This window comes from Diabrotica virgifera, chromosome 6, assembly GCF_917563875.1.
Source record: "Diabrotica virgifera virgifera chromosome 6, PGI_DIABVI_V3a".
NCBI lineage: Eukaryota > Metazoa > Arthropoda > Insecta > Coleoptera > Chrysomelidae > Diabrotica > Diabrotica virgifera.
The window spans coordinates 235687136-235710340 of NC_065448.1; the positions used below are offsets into that span (position 1 = coordinate 235687136).

Sequence of the window (23205 nt, forward strand, 5' to 3'; positions counted from 1 at the left end):
GCTCATACTCGGTCGCCAGAGCCTCGTCTGTTATGTAGCAGGAGGCACCAGGTAATTTTAGACTACCACTCGTGCAGGTGAGGTTGACTTTTGGATCGATTGATGTATTGTTGTTAAGTCCGATCCCTTACCTCCCTTACCTTACCACCATGGTGGTTCTAAAGTTATGACTTGGGAAAGACATTGGCAAAATTGATAAAACACCCTGTAAGTCCGTTATAAAAGTCGGTAGGACAAAAAATGTAGTATACCTAGAACCGCCTCGGTGACCTCTATTCACAATTAAAGTATTTCCGTTTCCCAATGAAACACCCTGTATAATAAATATACTTACAATCATCTTCTTCTTCCTCTTTATAAGCAATTCTGCTTGTTCATTGGCGAATTGATACCTCTATGGAAGGTTGTCACTCCATCTTTTGCGCGGTCGGCCGATACTTCTTCTACCGATTGGTGATTTATCTCGTGCTCTTTTAACCACATGTGTCTCCCCCATTCTGGTTATGTGGTTTTTCCATTCTTTTTTTCTATTTAGTGTCCATTCGTTTGTACACTGTACGTTACATTGTCTTCTAATATCTTCGCTCCTCTTTCCATCTCTCGGTGTATTCCCTGTAATTCCTCTCAGTACTCTCATCTCTGCCGTTTCCAGTAGTCTTTGTGTTGTGGCTGTATCGGATATGTCATTATTGGTCTTACACTGGCTTTATAAATTCTTGACTTCATCTCAGTGTTAATATGTCGGTTTCGCCATATAGTGTTATTAAGAAAATCATAAAATGTATAAAAAAAAATAAAAATTTGCATTGGGAATTGAACCTGCGCCTATCAGGTTTAGATTATTTTGAACTCACCCCACGCAGAATTTAACTACCGATACATGTGAATGAAGTGGGAAGATATACCTAGCAACTAAACGTTTTAAAAAATTTTTGACAGTTGCTTATTCTGTTAGTTTAATCAAATAAGTTTGATTCTTGTGTAATTAAAATATGACAAAATATAGACTAAAAAAGCAATATATTAGATGGAGATTTTTGTTGGTAATCAAATTATGTAAATCAAAGCATTACCTACTAGCTAGGTAGGTACATTTTTCAAATAGGCATGTACCTAATTTGTAATTTTTTATTACAATACTGGAACATTTACAATAAGCTTGTTACTTTTGCTTTTAAGTACCTGTTGCTTTTAAAAACTATTTAAAAAGTCACTACAATTATAAACTTGCTTTTGTGTCTGTCCTCACAACAATAAAAACTAATATACACAACTTTTGTTTATCCAGAATCTCCATTTGAACAATTATTGACAGATGATTTTAACACCCAATCAGATCCCGTATAACGTCCCAATTCATACCATACTGTAGGTGTGAGCATGCGTCGTGCTTACAGAAGTATAACTTCAAAAGTCAAAGTTATGCCTGTCACCTGAAGAGGGATCGCGTAAAGTTCGAAACATTGATGTTATAATATACTATGATTATTTTAAAAATCGTCATGCCTGAGCTTTTCGTTAATGTGCTAAAAATAAATAAGTTAATATGGGGGTAACACTTATTCCAGTGTCCAGTGCAGTGTATAAAATATAATAATAATGTCAGTACTACACAATGGCTACCATTTTACATTGAACAGCTGTTACTGACAATTTTGAAATAATGAAGAAAGTAGCTAAACGGAAAAAGTCCGAAGCGACCTCTATATTATTAAGTAATAATCAAAAAATTTTAAAATTTTTGAAATTATAATGTTCTGCCGCAGCTTCTGCATACGTCATAGCTATTGACTTTTCTTCATTCGTGTTACTATATTTTGTTATTTTGGCTGGTTGAGGTGTGTTTATTTTGCCAGGGGCACTTCTGTCTTGAGGAAATATGTGATTTATGATGTCAAGATATACCTGGCATCATTTGTAGTTTGAGAGATGCGCTCCTCTGCAAATGGGCTTTTTAGTTCTCATACTTTTATGGCGGAGATATTGGGCAAAAATGGTTCCCGTTTAAAATCAAAATGACGGCTAACGCAACGGCGGAATTCAGTCGAGATTTTAAATTTACACTACTATTAACCCTCCCTAAAGATTAGAAAAATAAAATTTGGGGAAACTTGGCATGCAAGGTTATGACTATTACATATTTGTCTAACTCGACTGGACTAGCCCTGCTATCTTTGTTATCTACCACATACGAAAATTATTGTAAGGAAAAAAGTTGAGCGTCTTGTCAAAATGAAGTTACTCAAGAAAAATTAGCTTGTTATACTCTTTCTCAGAGGCATCTTTCGATGCGTCACAGTTTTTCGATTTCTTTTTAACGCATTAAGGGCGGAGTCCCATGTATCCGATTTCCGACATATTGATGGCTTAGTGTGAAAACCTCGTATCTCATTAAATTACAATTTTACAGGAGAGGCAAAAAACTGTTTTTCTGCATAATATAACCTAAAAACAAAAATTACGTTACGTATTTTTAATTCGAGCACATTGAGACAAATATCTGATATTGGCCTAGAGCTAAAAGTGTTAAATGTTGCTATTAAATTGGAAATACAAATATTAACTATGAAAAACACGTAAATATCCTTGCAGTATATAGAGCCTTTGCCCAAGTAACTATGATAAACTCGTATATCTTGATATACGTGTTTTTCATCTCAAATGAAGTTGTTTATTATTATTTACGAGGTTTTCATTTTGTCATAGCTTATTGCACACCTCCAAATACTAGGTCGATACAATACAAATCTTTTGTTATATATGCCGAACATAAAATGTTTCTATATGCCGGACTACCTTTTGTTGTTCACAAAAAAACATTTCTGCAAGTCGAATCTCTCAAACAAACACTCCAGATTAAGTACCAAATTCTTGGTTATAAATATACATACGTGGTATTCACACTAAATCAAGAGAGCAATTGATATACGTGGTTTCTTTTTTCGGTTGTAGAAAATAGTCTAGTGTATTTCGATTTTTGAAGTTATACTTCTTTAGGCGCGATTGAGAGTAAAATTTCATAATACTGCGCGCATGCGCACATAGGCAGTATGGCGTTTAGTCGCTAAATCCTTCTAGTTATGTATAAATATATCAGTGCAAGAAAAGGTGTGAAAAGAATATATTAGTGATTAGTGTTTTTAGTAAATATATTTATTATAATTTTTGTGTCTTTGGATTTGTCTTCCTCAGGAGTAAGATGAGTATTATTAAAACATTTTATTGTCTATTTATTCACCTTGTCTGTTTGTTACCGTGAATTGTCATTAGGTACGTCCGAACCGACACAGACACAGTCTTCGTAGCGTATTTGGTATAGCATTCGGCCAGAGATCGAGAGGTCTTGAGTTCGAATCCAGTGCAATCCTATACTTTTTTTTTTATTTTTTTGAAAGAGGTAAGCACTAAAGTAGTTTGGTGTTTAAAAAAAATTAAAACAAACTGTTTAAAGTATATTTATTTTTAAGAAATCATATAATAGAGGTATAACTTCTTACGTGCGTACAAAGTACACACACATTCTTTTTTCCTAACAGTTGTAAATCGTGAGATACAGATACAAGGTTTTCAAACTAAAACCACCAATATGTCATTTTCGAAAAAATTAGATACGAGGTTTTCACACTAAGCCATCGATATGAAAATCGTCTCTTTTCCAGTTGCTATTTAGACGCTAGTCACATGGTTGCGATTGTCGGTTGCGAAAATCCCTATAAAAACTGTCAATTTTTTGTTTATTGTTTGGTTAGTAATTGTTGTTTTACTGTGCATTGGAACTATTCCCTTCTCCTGCTTTATAAATTATTGTGGCTATTATGGATAACCTAGAAAAAACTATGGAAGAGATAATATCTCCAATCTCTTAATCTCTTCCATTAGGCAATCCAAACCACGTGACCTCTGGTTGGCACACACTAACAAAGAGGTTATGTTTGCATCTATTTTTCAATGATTTTTCATTGTTTATCGTCGTATTTTGGATTCATTTGGAATTCGTTTCCTGTTTTTGTGAACTTTATAAACTTTACCACAATGCAAACTGATTATTTAAGGAAATTATTATTGGAAACTCCAGATGTTGCGAGAAAGGTAGGCGAAACAATTTTTTTTACTGTTCATTTTGCCCCGATATTTATCAATAATGATGAATTTTGCAAGCAATAACATTATTTCTTTTATTGTTCTAGATATTTATTGAAGCTGAAAATAATTGGGGATTTAGATCCATACGCAATTCAGTCAGAATTAGATTTTACAGTAAAGTGCAGTCCATCAAGTTACTATTATAGATATTTATACATATCTGGTGGAGTCTGATATGTCACAGTTGCTACTCTAAGCAGCAGATGAAAGCATACAAAAGCCTTCAGGCACATAAATATTTTACAGCTGGATTTGTTTTGAATGGAGTAAAAATTGTTAATGATTTCCTGATTTCCATATTATTGTGGGAAAGGTATGCCTTTATTTTATTTATTCACCATTAAGAAATATATGGATAACAGTATTAGTGTCTTTTGGATAAATTGGTTTTAAATATTAGATTTATTTACGTTTATATATCTGTATGAAACCAGACATATCATCGTCCTAATCTGTAAACTGCGAACTCCATAATTCTCTGAAAATGATTTATTACTGCCATATATTTGAATTACTGTCATGATTGTTCTAAACTTATATTATATGAATGTCTGATTTTAAATAAAATATTCTCAATCATTGTAAAGAACGCAAATACTCTAATAAAAATAAATTTTTGTAGTTAAAGAATTTCCAAAAAAATAAAATATTTTTTTTAGGTGAAGCATTTCCAAAAATCCAATGCTAAACGACTAAATGCTTGGGTGGGGTGATAGCCAGTTCTGATGACATAGCAAATTCACATTGTATGCGTATGGCCGGTAATAGCCATATTGCAGCAATCCTATTTTTAGCTTAGTATGCTCAGGGCAAGACAGACGAAGAACCCAATGTATGTACATATGTTACAGCTACATGGTTTGGAGATAGCAACATATGCATTCTCTGATGAAAAACTAATGAGTTTTGAAACTGTTCGGTCAGAGTGCTTGTTGCGCTCACTAAACGAATTGAAATATAAGATGGCTTTGGCATTGTGTTGCAGCGATATGAAAATGGTTATTCATTTTTAATTATAATGTACTTCTTCATCATGAGTAATTATGTATTGGTCTTTTAAATGTGTATTTATTTTTGTAATTAGTATCAACTTGTAATAATAATATTCATTTATCGTTTAAGGTATGACTATGTTTTGACTCTAAAATAAATGTTTTAAAAAACCAAATCCTGCCTCTTTCTGTTAGTAACTACCCATGGATATCACAAATTGTGCTTACTGATAGGTTTGTTCGTAGAACGATCAGCAACTCTTGCCAACCATCAGACACATGTGCATTCGTAGTCTATGAATGCTAACTATTAACTGCACAACGCTAACTGTTAACTGCTCATGCATCTGATGGTTGGCAGCAGTTGCTAATCGTTTGTGTCGTACTATGAACAAACCTATTAGGTCTGGATCCCGTGTACCAAAAAAATTGATTAATAGCAAGCTGAACATTTGTTAATAGCTTAACGGTGTCCAGTTGGACAAACTTTGATGTATTGTGACACTGGAACAGGGGTAGTTTTAATTGTGAAACAGTTTGGAAACTCAGATTTGGAACATCAGATTACAAAAACATCCCATATATTTTGTCGGACAGAACATCCAATTGATCTGTTATCCTTTCATTAAATTCTCATGCAAAAATCAGACTGCTATTACTAACCAACATGATTCCTGTAGTTTGACATGGTCTTCGTCTTCTACTCATTAAAATGCCCAGTTGGTGATTTTTTCACCAGTCTGGTTTTTGCATGAGAGTTTAATGAATTGGTAGCAAATCAATTGGAAGTTTTATCTGACAAATTACATAAACATTTTCGTAGTTTGACGTTCCAAATTTTTAACCTGTTCCACAGTTAAAACTTCCAGTGTTCCCGTACATCAAAGTTTGTCGGACTAGACACCATTAAGCTATTAATAAATTTTCAGCTTGCTATTAATCAACTTTTTTTTGGTACGCGGGATCCAGGTCTATATGGAATAAATAACAAAACAAATTCCCTGTCAAAACTGCATTTATTTTGAATAGAATGAAAAACAAAATAATATTGTTTTAACAAAATAGGGGATAAATGTTAAAATTTAGTACTATTAATAAAGTTTGTCACATTGGCCTAAAAATGAATGTCACTAGTTACGTTAGTGTCACATATAAATAATTGTAATAATATTAATAAAAACCATAATTCCTAGCATGAGTGCGTCCTGTTATTTGACAATTTAGTTAGGTGAGGAAACATAAATGAGTTTCTAATACGGCTTTTCATCGATTGTCATTTGTTTCGAGCTTCTGTCAGATGTTGTATAATCCGTGTATAATATTACTATACACGGATTATATGACAGAAGCTCAAAACAAATGACTGTGAATGAAAAGCCCTATAGAGGGAACACGAAAAAAATTAACATTATCCGATCAGCTCGACTTCCACAGTTCACTACTATACAGATTACAGGCATGTTCTCACTCAGCACTTAAAATCACTACAAACGAAAAGTTTATAAAATAATCAATCTAATGAATGTCTTTAAATACTATATTAAGCTCAAAATCACGACAAAAAACAAATTAAAATTAACATTATTCTGATCAGTTGGACTTCCACAGTTCACTACTATACAAGTCACAGGCATGTTGTCAGCACTCAAAATCACCAAAAACGTAAAGTTTATAAAATAATTAATCTAATGAATGTCTTTAAATACTATATTAAGCTCAAAATCACGACAAAAAACAAATTAAAATTAACATTATTCTGATCAGTTGGACTTGCACAGTTCACTATTATACAAGTGACAGGCATGTTGTCAGCACTCAAAACCACCAAGAACGTAAAGTTTATAAAATAATTAATCTAATGAATGTCTTTAAATACTATATTAGCTCAAAATCAGGACAAAAAAACAAATTAAAATTAACATTATCCCGATCAGTTGGACTTCCACAGTTCACTAATATACAAGTCACAGGCATGTTGTAGTGATGAGCGAGACTGGTCTTGGTCTTGCGGTCTTGGTCTTGGTCTTGCAGCAAGACCAAGACCAAGACCAAGACCGCCCTTTGGTTGCAAGACCAAGACCAAGACCAAGCTTGCAAGAACAAGACCAAGACCGAACCTTGCAAGACCACGCAAGACCAAGACCAACCTGCAAGACTCTTGCACTTTTTGCGAAGTTGGTTTTTTATTATTTAACTTTATTTATTTAGTTCAATAATATATACTGACATTGTAAGAAACCTTAAACAATATCGAATTTTTAAAATACATAATATTTTGGTTATATTTTTAAGTCGTTTTGATTAAGTCAAACGGTTTGCATTTTCTCAACCTTCAAAGTGTCCAGAAGGCCAGTTTTCAAACGGCGACAGTTCAAGGACAATTGAAGTTACTTGTAAGACAAAAAATGTAATTATAGATAGGGTAATCCATTTAAAAAAATGCAATTAAAACGGTTTTTATTTACCAGTAGTTTTCGCTTTTTTGTCTAATAAAAATACTTACACTTATTTCAATTCTTTTCGCATAATCGAGGAAAAATGTAGGTCGTTAAATTTAAAATGAATATAAAAAATATCATAATAGATTTTGAAAAGGGATTTACAATGCTGTGAAAGCATTGTGGCCTGAATAAAAAATACCTGGTTGTCGATTGTAATGTGTCAAGCTTGGTATCGCAAAATCTAAAGCTTAGGTTCAGTTTCTGAATATAATGACAAAAATTCCGATACTGGGAAATTTTTAAAATTATTTTTTGGATTAATTTTTTACAATAAACGAAAGTTGGAAGTTGAATTATTTGTGAAAATCCCGGATGACAAACGTGTAAAGAATTTTACTGATTTCATAGTTGGAAAACTATTTGGAAGAATCTAGGTTTTCCCCAGAAAGGACCAGTAGTACAAATAGTATGTGCCGCACATGCGCATCATTTCAGTGTGTTTTAAATTCTAGTTTTTACTACCCACATCCGAATATTTTCAACTTTTTAAATGTCATAATGGGTATTCAATCCAAAAATATGTGAAAATAAAAAGTGCGAATAACTCGTGTTACGAGAGCAATGTAGTTTAAATAAAATTAAAGAACTGCAAGATAACAAATTACAGAATTAAGCGTTTATAACTCCCCATTAGGTTTAGTTATTATGTTATAGTATTAGGTCTATAAATAGGTATGGTAAATATGTACGTATGTACTAAAAAGTATGTTTTAGCATTGATTAATACTGGGTAAGTTTATAATCAATGGTTTTAGTTAGTTTATAAAAAAAGTTAATTATATTAAATAATGATTAAATAGAGTAAAAAATATTTGATTTTTGTGTTCTCTTAAAAAAAATTAATTTATGTTCTTAAATTTGACCCTCGTAGGATAAATACTACAGTGTTCGAGTGAAAGGAGCAGATCATTATCTGTTAACAACTATAAACCGTTTATCCCTTTTCGTAAAATCCGTGAACTGAAGGGCCCCGACCATTTGTGGCATCTTTAAGAAGCTCTTTTTCTTTAACATTTTATTAAAATACAGGGGCAATAAACAATAATCCAGACTCAACACGTGGTCTGAAGGCAGGCGGCAGGTATCGATAGCATGCAAAACACAACGTGACACAACCAAAGTCGGCAATTAGGTTAGGTTTTTCCTACTGATTAACATTACCATTATAAAAATATACTCTAATCCCTTTATATAGAGGGAAATAATTAGGTCATTAGGTGAATGTATAATGTTAAAATTGGTATCCGTTTGAAACTACATTCTACATTCTGTTAAAATTTTAAAGCAAAAAATATAGTTTCATTCTTCACATCTTTATTTATTTCAATGTACATTTTATTCGAAATTGTTTGGTTCAAATTATTACTACCAAAAAAGCAAGACTAGCAAGACTCTTGCAGCAAGACCAAGACCAAGAACAAGACCGGCTAGTGCAAGACCAAGACCAAGACCAAGACTGCCTTTTAGCTGCAAGACCAAGACCAAGACCAAGCTTGCAAGAACAAGACCAAGACCAAGACTAGCCTGGTCTTGGTCTTGTTCTTGTTTTGCTCATCACTAGCATGTTGTCAGCACTCAAAATCACCAAAAACGTAAAGTTTATAAAATAATTAATCTGATGAATGTCTTTAAATACTATACTACCTCAAAATCACGACAAAAAACAAATAAGAAAAATCAATAATTACATTGAGTTTAGGTTAAGAACAGTTTTGTGTGCCAACCAAAGATCACGTGATTTAACTTTGACAGGTCGATGGATTCCCTAATAGTTTCTTCTTGGTTATCCATAATAACCACATATATGAAATTGAAAATGTAAGATTTGTAGAAATCTTTTGCGAATTAAAAGAAGCAGACATAATAATAATAGGGTTTTATTAACTTTACGAACATAACTTCGATTAAAATCCATGTTTCAATAAATTGAATCTACAGAACTATTGGGGTGTGTGTATGAGGTTACAAAACATCCGTTTTATCGGAAAAAGTTAAAATAAATTTATCTTTATCCGATGTCGGAAGCGTAGTAAAAAATTTCGGATGAAATTCGGCGCGAAAATATGTTCTTACCAATGAGAATACGTTCGAATCAACGTATTGTCGGAAATCGGATACATGGCAGTCCGCCCTAAGTTGGAAGTGACAGAAAAAAAGGTACGTCCGTAATCACCGTCATTTATAACATTTATTCTAGTTGTTGATAGATGACGCTATAATCGAACAGAAAATGATTTACGAATTATATACAGGGTGAGACAAATAAAGGGCCTATTAGAAATATCTCGAGAACTAAAGGCAACAGAATCACGAAAATTGGAATAAAGGGGTTTTGAAGGATGATCTATTAAATGAAAATATTTTCATCTCTTTGCAACTTCCGGTTATCACGGAAGTTGCTTGTAACTTCGTTTTTTAAATGGGACACCCTGTATATTTTTACATATTTGGATTCTCTTCGATGTCTTCTTTCTTAAAATATGAGGTTTTGTAATATTATACAGGGTATTTTAAAAGATAATTACGTTTTTTTATTAATTTCGTAGCAAAATTAATACCCTGTAGAATTGTAGTAGTTTGACATCTAAAACTCTACTTACGTTCAAATGATTTTTAATATACTCTACTATTGTTAAGAATCATAAGTATAGCTATATTTTTAATTTTAGTATACAGGGTTGGTCGAAACTCGGAATGAGTATTTTCTGAGTTTTCTTAAATAGAACACCCTGTATTTTAGTATTGTAATGAAATGATATTTTATGATACTTTTTTATTTCTTAAGCATTCCGTATACCTAACTGCTTTAATTTGTGCTTAATTGTTAATCGCACCAACAATCTTAACTACGTAGGTATTTTGATAGCTAAACCATTATTGGTAATTTTAAGGACCAGTCTGGATTAATAGAGAGATTTTGCACCTCTTATTTTGCAATTCCGTTTTGGTTATCGTTATACTACGTCTGCGCAGTAGCGAATATATGATCCGTTGTCGTTATTAAACATAAGGGATTCCGTAATTTACGGAGGTTTAAAGTAGTGCTTATCGTTATCGTTATAGTAATGGTTAAATTGCTTTGTTGCCAGAATGTAAAAAAATCAGTAAAATTACATTTACATAGATTCTAATTTTGATGACCTATAAATTAAAATATCAAAAACTATTCAAGTATATGCTTAAAATTACAATAACGTTGTGAAGTGAGGTTATGTTTAAATAACGATAACGATGACACGAAAAACCTACTTGACAGGCTGCAAAAACTCTGCTTTTTAACGTTGCCGTAATCGTTATGCTTAATAAAGTTAACCATAGCGGAGCCAAAATCAGTGGTTATTTTAAGAGGTGCAAAATCTCTCTAATATGTGTTTATTTCTGAAAAATTATTTGGGATTGAGTATTTTCACGGCCAGCCTAATAAAATTTTACGTATTTTTTGTTGCAATTAATGTTTAGCTTGAATCACCAATAACTCACAAATTAAAGCAGTTAGGTATAGGGAATGCTTAAGAAATAAAAAAGTACCTACTATAAAATATTTCACTACAATACAAAAATACAGGTTGTTCTATTTAAGAAAACTCAGAAAATACTCATTCCGATTTTCGACCAACCCTGTATACTAAAATTAAAAATTTAGCTATACTAATGCTTCTTAACAATAGTAGAGTATATTAAAAATCATTTGAACGTAAGTAGAGTTTTAGATGTCAAACTACTACAATTCTACAGGGTGTGAATGTTGCTGCGAAATTAATAAAAAAAAACGTAATTATCTTTTAAAATACCCTGTATAATATTACAAAACCTCATATTTTAAGAAAGAAGACATCGAAGAGAATTTAAAAATGTAAAAATATACAGGGTGTCCCATTAAAAAAACGAAGTTATAAGCAATTTCCGGTATAACCGGAAGTTGCAAAGAGATGAAAATATTTTTATTTAATAGATCATCCTTCAAAACCCCTTTATTCCAGTTTTCATGATTCTGTTGCCTTTAGTTCTCGAGATATTTCTAATAGGCCAGTTATCTGCCTCACCCTATATACGACTATAATCTGTACAATTTATAAGACCATACAAATCAAAGAAAATACCATTTTATAAATGCAATAAACACAATTATTGATTTTTTTTTATACCAAATTTGAAAATAAAAGGGTTATACTGAAATATCCTTTTAATTCTTGGCTGTAGGATTCTGACAACTGTCACATTTAACTTAAATATCATGTTAGAATAAATGTTATAAATGTGTCACGGACTTACCTTTTTTTCTGTCACTTGTGACGTACTGAAAAATGCCTCTGAGAAGGACCATAGTAGTAAATGGTGAAAATAGGCCTTAGTGGAGTCAATGAAGGTTTTCACCTCCGATTTCGTTGAACCTCCATTGATTTTTATGAAAATTGGTGAGTAGTTAGAGGATACCTCAAGGAACAAAGGTGACATAATGCCAACTTGCGCTTTTACCCTGGGGGTGGATACCACCCTTTCTCGGGGGTGAAAATTATTTTATTAAAAATAATACCACTAATCGATAGAGGGACAAATTATAAGTAAAATTTGTTATATAAAGTTATTCCAATAAATCAATAGTTCTTGAGTTATAAAAGATCAAAAGTTTTGATTTTTCCTGAAAAAAATCCATGTTTTAAAGCATTTTTCATAAATAACTCAAAAACCATAAGTTTCTTTAAAAAAGTTGTTATTACCAAAATCGAATATAATATAAAAATAAATAAGCTCCTTATTCGAAAAATCCTTTATTACATATATAGTCCAGAAAGCCACTGCGCATCCGCTAGGAAAAATATTCTAATTCGGATTTTTTGCACAATCTTACTCAAAAAGGACTCCTTTTAACAAATTTGCATGTTGCCAGGACCAAAAGGTGGTCAAAAATTTTTTAAACGTTTTTTCTTTTGTTTTTTTCCTAAAATTATTTTTTTTTGCATGGAAAAAAGTTTTTTTAGGTTTTTTGGATCATTCCAAACAGAAAAGGTCTTTAGTGACTTTTCTCTAAAAATGATAGTTTTTGACATATAAGTGATTAAAAATTGAAAAATTGCGAAATCGGCCATTTTTAACCCTCAAAAACTATGTGAAAAACTGAAAATTTTAATGTTGCCAAGGTAGGTAGATATTCTTTAAACATCGATTGATGAAATCCCGAAGAGTTTTTTGCAATACAATATTCAAAACTCCTTTGTTTTTTAATTGCGAATCAAGCGTGCGCGACACTATTTTCCACCGACAGTATGGTGCAAATGAAAGGAATAAATTCGTTATTTCGTAAACCGGCGACTTTAAGGAAAAAGCCAGAAATAGGTCGATTTTTATTTTTAAGTTATGAGATTGTGGCATATATGGTATGCTAGTGACGTCATCCGTCTAGGCGTGATGACGTAATCGATGATTTTTTTAAATGAGAATAGGGGTCGTGTGGTAGCTCATTTGAAAGGTTGTTCAATTCGAATTTATTCAGTAATGTAAACATTTACATAATTATTTATACAGGGTGTCCTTCTACTTCTTTTTTTGTCAAATAATTTAATTTAATAAAAATTTTTTGGACACCCCGTATAAATAATTATGTAAATGTTTATATTACTGAATAGAGAATTGAAGAACCTTTCAAATGAGCTAGTACACGACCCCTATTCTCGTTTAAAAAAATCATCGATTACGTCATCACGTCCAGATGGATGACGTCACTAGTATACCATATATGCCACAATATCATAACTTAAAAATAAAAATCGACCTGTTTCGGGATTTTTCCTTAAGTCGCCGGTTTACGAAATAACAAATTTATTCCTTTCATTTGCACCATACTGTCGATGGAAAATAGTGTCGCGCACGCTTGATTCGCAATTAAAAAACAAAGGAGTTTTGAATATTGTATTGCAAAAAACTCTTCGGGATTTCATCAATCGATGTTTAAAGAATATCTACCTACCTTGACAACATTAAAATTTTCAGTTTTTCACATAGTTTTTGAGGGTTAAAAATGGCCGATTTCGCAATTTTTCAATTTTTAATCGCTTATATGTCAAAAACTATCATTTTTAGAGAAAAGTCACTAAAGACCTTTTCTGTTTGGAATGATCCAAAAAACCTAAAAAAAAACTTTTTCCATACAAAAAAAAATAATTTTAAGAAAAAAACAAAAAAAAACGTTTAAAAAATTTTTGACCACCTTTTGGTCTTGGCAACATGCAAATTTGTTAAAAGGAGTCCTTTTTGAGTAAGATTGTGCAAAAATCCGAATTAGAATATTTTTCCTAGCGGATGCGCAGTGGCTTTCTGGACTAATACAAAGTGAGTTATATGCAATTGAATGTATATTTTTTTTCCGCGAGTACTCAAATCTTAGTATTCAAGCTTAAATAACAGGAAAACGATGCACTTTGTTAAATATAGATACAAAACATTTTAATAAAGTACTTATAGGTAACTATCAAAAAGCTATATAAGAAGTCGATAGCATTAAAATTAAGCAAGTTATGATAGAAATAAGAGGACCCTTTCAGATTTTTTAGGGAAGAATGAAAAATGAAACATACGTCATTTCTACAAAAATTAAAATTTATAGTAACCCATTTAAAACTTTATTTATTTTAACATGAGTAATAACTTCAATAATTTTGACCAGTTTAGAATGCATATTTTTGAAAAAAAAAAATACGATTAAAAAAATTAGAATTTTTCAAATTTTCGTGAATTTCATTTTCTTTTGATAATAACTCCAAAAATGCTCGATATACTTAAAAAATGGTACAGAACAAAATTTTGGTTTTAACTTTATTTAAGCTTTTTCTTTTTTTAATATTTTTTTACGACAAAAAATAACCGAGATAGAAACATTTAAAAGCTAAATTTTACTGCGAGAACCATGTAACCGGGGCCCTTTCACCTTGTATTAAAAAAAAATAAAGTATTTAGAAAATAATGCTTAATACAGTGTTATAGACCTTTTACTTAGCTTTGTAATGGTTTTTGGATAAATGTCATATTTCAAAAATTTTAATTTTTATTTTTTTTATTTAATCAGTTAAGCCCATTCGTACCTTTCGGTGTTGGGCTGTTTACAACTAGTTCAATATCTACATTTCAATACATTTTAATAATTATACAAAACTTTTATTTTAACAATACAATTTTAATAAATATAAATTACTTATTTGACCCATTTTTCTGTCCATATGTTTTAATCTTATGGTGCTTCTTTGATACTTCTTTTCCATGCTGTTCTATTTTGAGCCAATTGTTTTGCCATACTCCATTGCAGTCCTCTCTTCTCTGCCTCTTGTCTAACTTGTTCTTCCCATCTCATTCTTGGGCGACCTACTTTATTTTTTACTTGTACTCTGACTTCATATACTTTTTTCGTTATTCTTGTGTCGTTTAGTCTGTGGATGTGGCCCAACCATCCTAACTGTCGTTCCCCTATAATTGTCTCTATGGGTTTTATCTTTAGAGCTTGAGTTATTGTGTCGTTTCTTATTTTGTCTCTTCGTGTGACCCCTTATATTTTTCTCAAGATTCTCATCTCTGTAGCTTTGATTTTTCTTTTATTGTTCTTTGTTAGCGTCCACGACTCACTCCCATAGACGATTGATGGTCGAACCACTTTTTGGTACACTTGTGTTTTGACTTCTTTGGGTACCTCTTTCTTTCCAAAGAACGTAATTTCAAAAATTAACGGAGTTATTTTAAAAAAACCAATAACATTTTCTTTGAAAAAATTTTATAGCGGAGATTTTGTATGTATACAAGTTGTGGGAAGTACAATTAGTCGTTTGTTGTAGGAGATACGAAAAAAGTTTATTTAGGTGAGATTGAGGCATAGATAATATCAGAATTTAAATACATTTCCAAATATACAGGGCCACCCATATTGACAGGGTGAAACAAAATTATCTTTTGTTTAATGGAACACCCTGTATATTTTTACATTTTTGGATTCTCCTCTATGTTTTATTTCTGAAAATATCAGGTTTTGTGACGAAGTAGTTTAAAATATAATTAAGTTTTTTTTTCAAATTACATAGCAATATTCACCCCCTGTATAATTGTAGTGATTTGACGTCGGAAAATCAATTTATGTTCAAGTGATTTTTAATATAGTCTATTATTGTTAAAAATTATTAATCTAGCAATACGTTTAATTTTAGCTAATACAGGGTTGGTCGAAACTGAATGAGTGTTTTATCAATGTTTGAGAGTATGAGTTTTCTCAAACGGAGCAGCCTGTAATACCTGTAATGAGCATTGTAATGAAATGCTATTGTATGGCACTTTATTATTTCCCACCCTGCCAGTGAGAACTGAATTTATTTTTGAAATCCCTAACTTTATATCTTTAATTATTTTAAATATTGTAAACTATTAAAAAACAATCAAATTAAATTGAAATGAATAACCAGTGTATATCTTCCACATTTACTTCATATTAAACGTAGCCTGTACCATAACATTGCACAGATTATTATCCCTTTATAGCAACGATATACCATGAATGTGTATTCATACTTGAGAAATGTCCTATATCCAGTCTCACAAAAAAGGGATTCCTCAAACATAATATATATGCAAACAAAATCAGCCAAAGTGATTTGCGATATCTAATGAAAGGTATGTTCCGTTTGTTTGTAGAATTATATTTAATTAGATTTGCTTTAATTACTAAAATAAATAAATTTTCAATTATATTTTATGTATTTGTGGAAAAGGAAACCTAGCATTAGCGGCCATATTTCTATAACGGCCAATGGTTTTCTATTTTTAGTGGCCGTTATTGACAGATTTTACTGTACCAATAATATTTTATTAAATTATGAAACATTATTTAAATAAAAAATTTATAAACTTGATAAAAGTAAGTTTGCTTAGAATTTACTCCTCTATAGTGTTCACCCATGAGAAGGGGTAACATCCACCCCCAGGATAAAAGCGCAAGTTAGTACCACATCATTTTTGTTTCTTGAGGTATCCTCTAACTAACCAATTTTCATGAAAATTGATGGAGGTTCAACGAAATCAGGGGTGAAAACCTTCAGTGACTGCCTTTTTGGAAATATAAAAGAATAATTTTTTTCGTGATTGTCGATTTGCTAATTTTCTGATTTTTGGTTGCTATAAGGTTTGAAAAATTAATAAAAATTATAAATCATGCACATAAATGTAAAAAAATATTTATTTTACTTAATTAAACGAGATTGCTTGAGCCAGAATGCTGAAATCTGCATTTTTATCATTAAAAAAAGGTGGATTTCACCCCTAAAATGCAGAAAGCGCAACTTGGTGCCATATCGCTTTTGTTTTTTGAGGTATCCTCTAACTACTTAACAATTTTCATGAAAATCGATGAAGGTTCAAAGAAATCGTGGGTGAAAACATTCAGTGACTACACTTTCAGAAATATAGAAGCATAAGGTTTTCGTGATTTTCGACTTGTTAATTTTCGGATTTTTGGTTGCTATAAGGTTTGAAAAATTAAAAAAAAATGTAATTCCTGCACATAAATATAAAAAAAATATATTTATTTTTCTTAATTAAACGAGATTACTTGCGCCATAATGCGGAAATCTGCATTTCTTACAATTTAAAAAGTAGGGGTGTATTGCACCCCTAAAATGCAAAAGCGCAAGTTGATGCTATATAACTTTTATTGCTTAAGGTGTCCTCTAACTACTTACCCATTTTCATGAAAATCGATGAAGGTTCAATGAAATAGGAAGTGAAAATTTAGTGACTACACTTTCAGAAATCTAAAAAATAATTTTTAAAAAAGGGGTGTATTTCACCCCTAAAATGCAAAAAGCGCAAGTTGGCACTATGCCACCTTTGTTCCTTGAGGTATCCTTTAACCAGTTACCAATTTTTATGAAAATCGATGGAGGTTCAACGAAATCTGAGGTATAACTCATATCCAACTTCATTGACTCCACTACCTGGGATCCTGATGATTCTATTTTGTGTATCTTTTACGTTTTATTGTTATTCTAGCATATTATATCTTGCTTTTAGTAAAAAAAAAATTCTTATAATCTGGTTTTTATTTTAGATACCCCACCTGATATTAGAATAGAAGTTGCAAGTACCAAACCATTCAATTCTCCCCAAGTACATTTGAAAACAAGTACTAGGGAACAACCATATAAATGTGAAATTTGTGATAATCTGTTTACTACAAAAGGTAATTTAAAGATACATATGAGAATTCACACTGGTGAAAATCTTTATAAATGTGAAATTTGTAGTAAGCAGTTTACTCAACTAAGTAATTTAAAGGTGCATATGAGAATTCACAGTGGTGAAAAACCTTATGAATGTGAAATTTGTAGTAAGCAGTTTACTCAACTACGTAATTTATATACACATATGAAATGTCACACAGGTGAAAAACCTTATAAATGTGATATTTGCTCTAAACAGTTTGCTCAGAAAATTTCTCTAAATACGCATATGGCAGCTCATACTGGTGAAAAACCTTATAAATGTGAAATTTGTAGTAAGCTATTTTCTACAAAAGGTAATTTAAAGGAGCATATGAGAATTCACAGTGGTGAAAAACCTTATAAATGTCAAATTTGTTCTAAACAGTTTACTCATAACACTTCTCTAAATACACATATGGCAGTTCATACTGGTAGAAAACCTTATAAATGTGAAATTTGTAGTAAGCTGTTTACTACAAAAGGTAATTTAAAGGAGCATATGAGAATTCACAGTGGTGAAAAACCTTATAAATGTGAAGTTTGTAGTAAGCTGTTTACTAAAGTAGGTAATTTAAATACTCATATGAAATATCACAGTAGTAAAAAATTTTATAAGTGTAAAATTTGTACTAAGATGTTTACTACAACAGATAATTTAAAGGTGCATATGAAATGTCACACTGGTGAAAATCCTTATACATGCGAAATGTGCTCTAAGCAATTCGCTCAGAAAATTTCTCTAAATACTCATATGGCAGTTCATACTGGTGAAAAACCTTATAATTGTGAAATTTGTAGTAAGATGTTTACTACAAAAGGTAATTTAAAGATGCATATGAAATGTCACACTGGTGAAAAACCTTATAAATGTGAAATATGTTCTAAGCAATTTGCTCAAAAAATTTCTTTAAATAATCATATGGCAGTTCATACTGGTGAAAAACCTTATAAATGTGAAATTTGTTGTAAACAATTTACTCAGAAAATTTCTCTAAGTACTCATATGAGAGTTCACACTGGTGAAAGACCTTATAGTTGTGAAATTTGTAGTAAGCAGTTTATTACACCAAGTAATTTAAAGGATCATAATATGAGATTTCCCACTGGTGAAAAACCTTATAAATGTGAAATTTGTAATAAGCTGTTTACTCAAAAAGGTGATTTAAATCGTCATATGAGAATTCACAATGGTGAAAAACCTTATAAATGTGAAATTTGTAGTAAGCAGTTTACTAAACTATGTAATTTAAAGGATCATAATATGAGATTTCACACTGATGAAAAACCTTATAAATGTGAAATTTGTAGTAAGCAGTTGATTAAACTAAATAGTTTAAAGGATCATATGAGAATTCATACTGGTGAAAAACCTTATAAATGTGAAATCTGTAATAAACAGTTTACTGCAAAACAGAGTTTAAACGATCATATAAGAATTCATACTGGTGAAAAATCTTATAAATGTGAAATTTGTAGTAAGCAGTTTACTCTAAAAAGCAATTTAAAGGTGCATATGAGAATTCACAGTGGTGATAAACCTTATAAATGTAAAATTTGTACTAAGATGTTTACTACAAAAGGTAATTTAAATATGCATATAAAATGTCACACTGGTGAAAAACCTTATAAATGTTAAATACTGATACCTAAACTCCAAAATTTCTCAACTGGCTTGTTCGGTTTACACAATTTTGGTCCTTAAATCAAATACTCAAGCGGGCTACTGCATTCTGTACTGTTTCAGCACAAAAGTCACTGAAAGTCGAATAATGTCGAATGGTACAATGTTGCCAAAATTATCGTTTTTTGTTGGAAATGATTTCTTCAACTAAAAATGCCAATCTATTTTGTATTATAGTAATCTATTATTATTATAGTAATATTATCATAATAATAATTTATCTTTTTTTTTTAATATAAACAATACAAAATAATAAATAACCATAAACTTTAAAAAAAATATATGAAACATACTATTAAAATTTAAGAAAAACAAATGGGTGCTATTATAGTATGCGGGGTTGTACTATAGTATGCGGTCTACCAAGGTATGCGGTGTATAAGCCCCATTATGTTACAATGCCGACAAGAAAATCTTTACAAAGTGAATAAAACGAATATAAGAATTATTATTTTAATATTGCAAATTAATACTTAATTATAATAATTAAATTTGTCGCATCAATTTGCTATTTTATTTCGGAATAAGCAAAATTTGTGGCTTATTCCCAACTGAACTAGTAAATTGATATGGCAAAGTATTCATTTGTAAAATTAAAACAATAATTCTTGTGACTTTTGCGTTTTATTCACTTTGTAAAGATTGTTTTTGACGGTACTGTATACATGTGCGGTGTCATATAAGTAGGTGTAGGTTGTCCATAAAGACCAAAATACGAAAACCGAAAAAAGACAGTTGAGAGGTATAAATAACATCAGATTTTCTAATTGTGGGATTTGATCTCGTGGCTGTTTTAGGTGTTTTGTGGCTTTCCAGAGACTATAGTTAGTATCGGCTGAAGGTGATAAGTTTTGTAGATATTCTGCGAGTGGTTTATTTTTAAGGCTTCTGTTTCTTTTAGCTGTCTTGCAGTTCAATTGTATCTTCGTCTATCATCCGGATGCCTTGTTCTTTGCCAAGTGTTCCTTAGTCTTCTCTTTTCGTTAATCATCTCCCCTGATATTTGAGTGCCGGTTTACTTGTTTTTGTTTTGGTGTTGTGGTGGGGGTTGATTTCCATGCTATCCCTTGGACCAGTGTTGTGAAGTACTCCACCTCCACCGTATCTTCGAGTAGTACATTCTTTCACGGTTTTTGCTCTAAATTTTAAAGAACCCCTTGAATTGACATGAAATTTGGCATACGCATAGCTTACATGTCATAGAAAAAAAGTGATATTGTGCCGATGTGTGCTTTTGTCCTGGGGGTGACTTTCACCCCCTCTTGAGGGTGAAAAAATATATGCCCAAAATAAGTCTGGAAATGGATAAACTGACTAATTTTAAGCAACTTTTGTTCTATAGAAATTTTTCGCCAAGTCAACACTTTTCGAGTTATTTGTGAGTGAATATGGTCATTTTTCAACGAAATAGCTACATTTTTAGACGGTTTTTCGCTAATAACTCAAAAAGTAAGTATTTTGTCGAACAAAACGTTCTTAGCAAAAATATAGTCTGTAAAAAAGTAAAAAATGGTGTAGGCTTAGAACCAGAGTTATAGCCAATGAAAAATAGGTGCATATTCGCCAAATTTCAAATAGAATATTTCAACATGAAATATCCAAAAAAATGAGCACTTTTTGGAGAAAGTCAATAATAACTTTTTAAAGTGTTTAGAAAAAGCTTTATTTCTGTTTTTATAAAAAGTTTCTAGCATCAAATTTATGCAAGTTACGCTCAAAATAAAGTTGGTCCCTTTTGTTTTGGCAAAAAAAAATCAGGAAGACCACCCCTAATTAACAACTGAAATGAAATTAATCGTTACTGCTCCACAAATTATTTTATTTATGTTGTGTTTATGATCTGTAAGTTTCATCGATTCAAAGTGAATTATTTTTGAAGAAATTTGGTTTTAAAGTGAAATTTAAAAAAAAAAAAATTTTGAAAAATATGCTTTTTTTCAAAATAACTTCTGTATTTTTTGTTTTTTTTTTTGTATTTCTTTCTTCTTCTGTATTTTCTCCTGATAAATCCTGTATTTTTTGTTTTTCTGTAAGACAAAAACTGATTAAGATTTGTTGTTTCTAAATTTGCATACATTCGTGATCAGTGACTCGTTCAACCTCTTTCAACTACAGCCCTTTCAAAAATAAGGACTTTGAACCGATGAAACCTACAGATCATATACACAATACGTACACGAGTCAAAAAACTTGTGAAGTCGTAATGATTAAGTTCATTTGAGATACTAATTAGGAGGTGATTTTCCCGATTTTTTTACAAAAAAAAAAGGACTAGCTTTATTTTGAGCGTAACTACATAGTTTACTTTTGACGCTAGAATTTTTTTATAAAACAACATTTTTAAACACTTTAAATAAGTTGTAATGAGTTTTCCCCGGAATGTGCTTCATTTTTAGTTATTTCACGTTAATGTATTCCATTTTGGAATTTGACGAATATGAACCTATTTTTCATTAGATATAACTCTGCTTCTACTAGGTATAGAGACGTGGTATTTACACCATTTTTTTTTTATTTACAGGCTATATTTTTGCTAAGAATGTTTTTTTCGAAAAAATACTTACTACTTGAGTTATTTTCGAAAAACCGTCTAAAAACGTGGTTATTTTGTTGAAAAAATGAACATATTCACTGGCAAATAACTCAAAAAGTATTGACTTAATGAAAAAAATCTATGGATCAAAAGTTACTTAACATTAGTCAGTTTATCCATTTCCGGACTTACTTTGGACGTACATTTTTTCACCTCCAAGAGGGCGTGAAAATCACCCCCAGAGCAAAAGCACACATCGGCACAATATCACTTTTTTTCTTTGACTTGTTAGCTATGTGTGTGCCAAATTTCATGTCAATCCAAGCGGTTCTTTAAAATTTAGAGGTTTTGCAATATTTTACCGTTAAAGAACGTGCTAGAGGTCTTTGCATTCTTATCTATCTATCGGAATAGATCCCAGTCAGTTATGTTATTGCATAAGGTTACTGGTTTTTCTTTTATTACTATCTTTATTACTATCGAAGAGTTAATTGTAGCAATTACTGGTGTATGATCAGAGGCAATATCAAAATTTTACTGTATGTCTAGGTATACTTATGCAAAACCTTTTGTAATGAAGAAATCTTCATATAAATATATGTGAAATTTTTGATACAGTGTTTCTATTATTGTGTGTATTTTTTACGTTTTATTATTATAGCATATTATACAGGGTGTAACGAAAATACAGGTCATAAATTTAATCACGTATTCTGGGACCAAAAATAGTTTGATTGAACCTAACTTACCTTAGTACAAATGTGCATATAAAAAAAGTTACAACCCTTTGAAGTTACAAAATGAAAATCGATTTTTTCCAATATATCGAAAACTATTAAAGATTTTTTATTGAAAATGGACATATGGCATTCTTATAACAGTAGCATCTTAAGAAAAAATTATAGTGGAATTTGGACACCCTATAAAAATTTTATGGGGGTTTAGTTCCTTTAAACCCCCCCAAACTTTTGTGTACGTTCCAATTAAATTATTATTGTAGTACCATTACTTAAACACAATACTTTTAAAACTTTTTTGGCTCTTAGTACTTTTTCGAAAAGTCGGTTTTTATCGAGATATTTTGAAGATTTGTCAAATCTACCACATACTTTTATATGGTTAAGTA

The 23205-nt window shown here is 31.0% G+C and overlaps 1 protein-coding gene and 1 long non-coding RNA gene across 3 annotated transcripts; both read left to right on the forward strand.

The window, feature by feature from the left end:
* Positions 1 to 1166: 1166 nt before the first annotated feature.
* Positions 1167 to 5311, forward strand: LOC126887332 (uncharacterized). 2 transcript variants are annotated; one of them, XR_007699018.1, is made up of 3 exons: positions 3492 to 4089; positions 4188 to 4456; positions 4803 to 5311. It is a non-coding gene; the product is annotated as an uncharacterized LOC126887332 (long non-coding RNA). The 2 variants fall into 2 exon arrangements; XR_007699017.1 differs by having other exon boundaries at positions 1167 to 4456.
* A 12538-nt stretch (positions 5312 to 17849) lies between these two features.
* Positions 17850 to 20821, forward strand: LOC126887325 (zinc finger protein 160-like). The gene has a single exon (XM_050654773.1). It carries the CDS (start codon positions 17861 to 17863, stop codon positions 19499 to 19501), a length of 1641 nt encoding a protein of 546 aa, XP_050510730.1. The 5' UTR covers positions 17850 to 17860; the 3' UTR covers positions 19502 to 20821.
* Positions 20822 to 23205: the final 2384 nt, after the last annotated feature.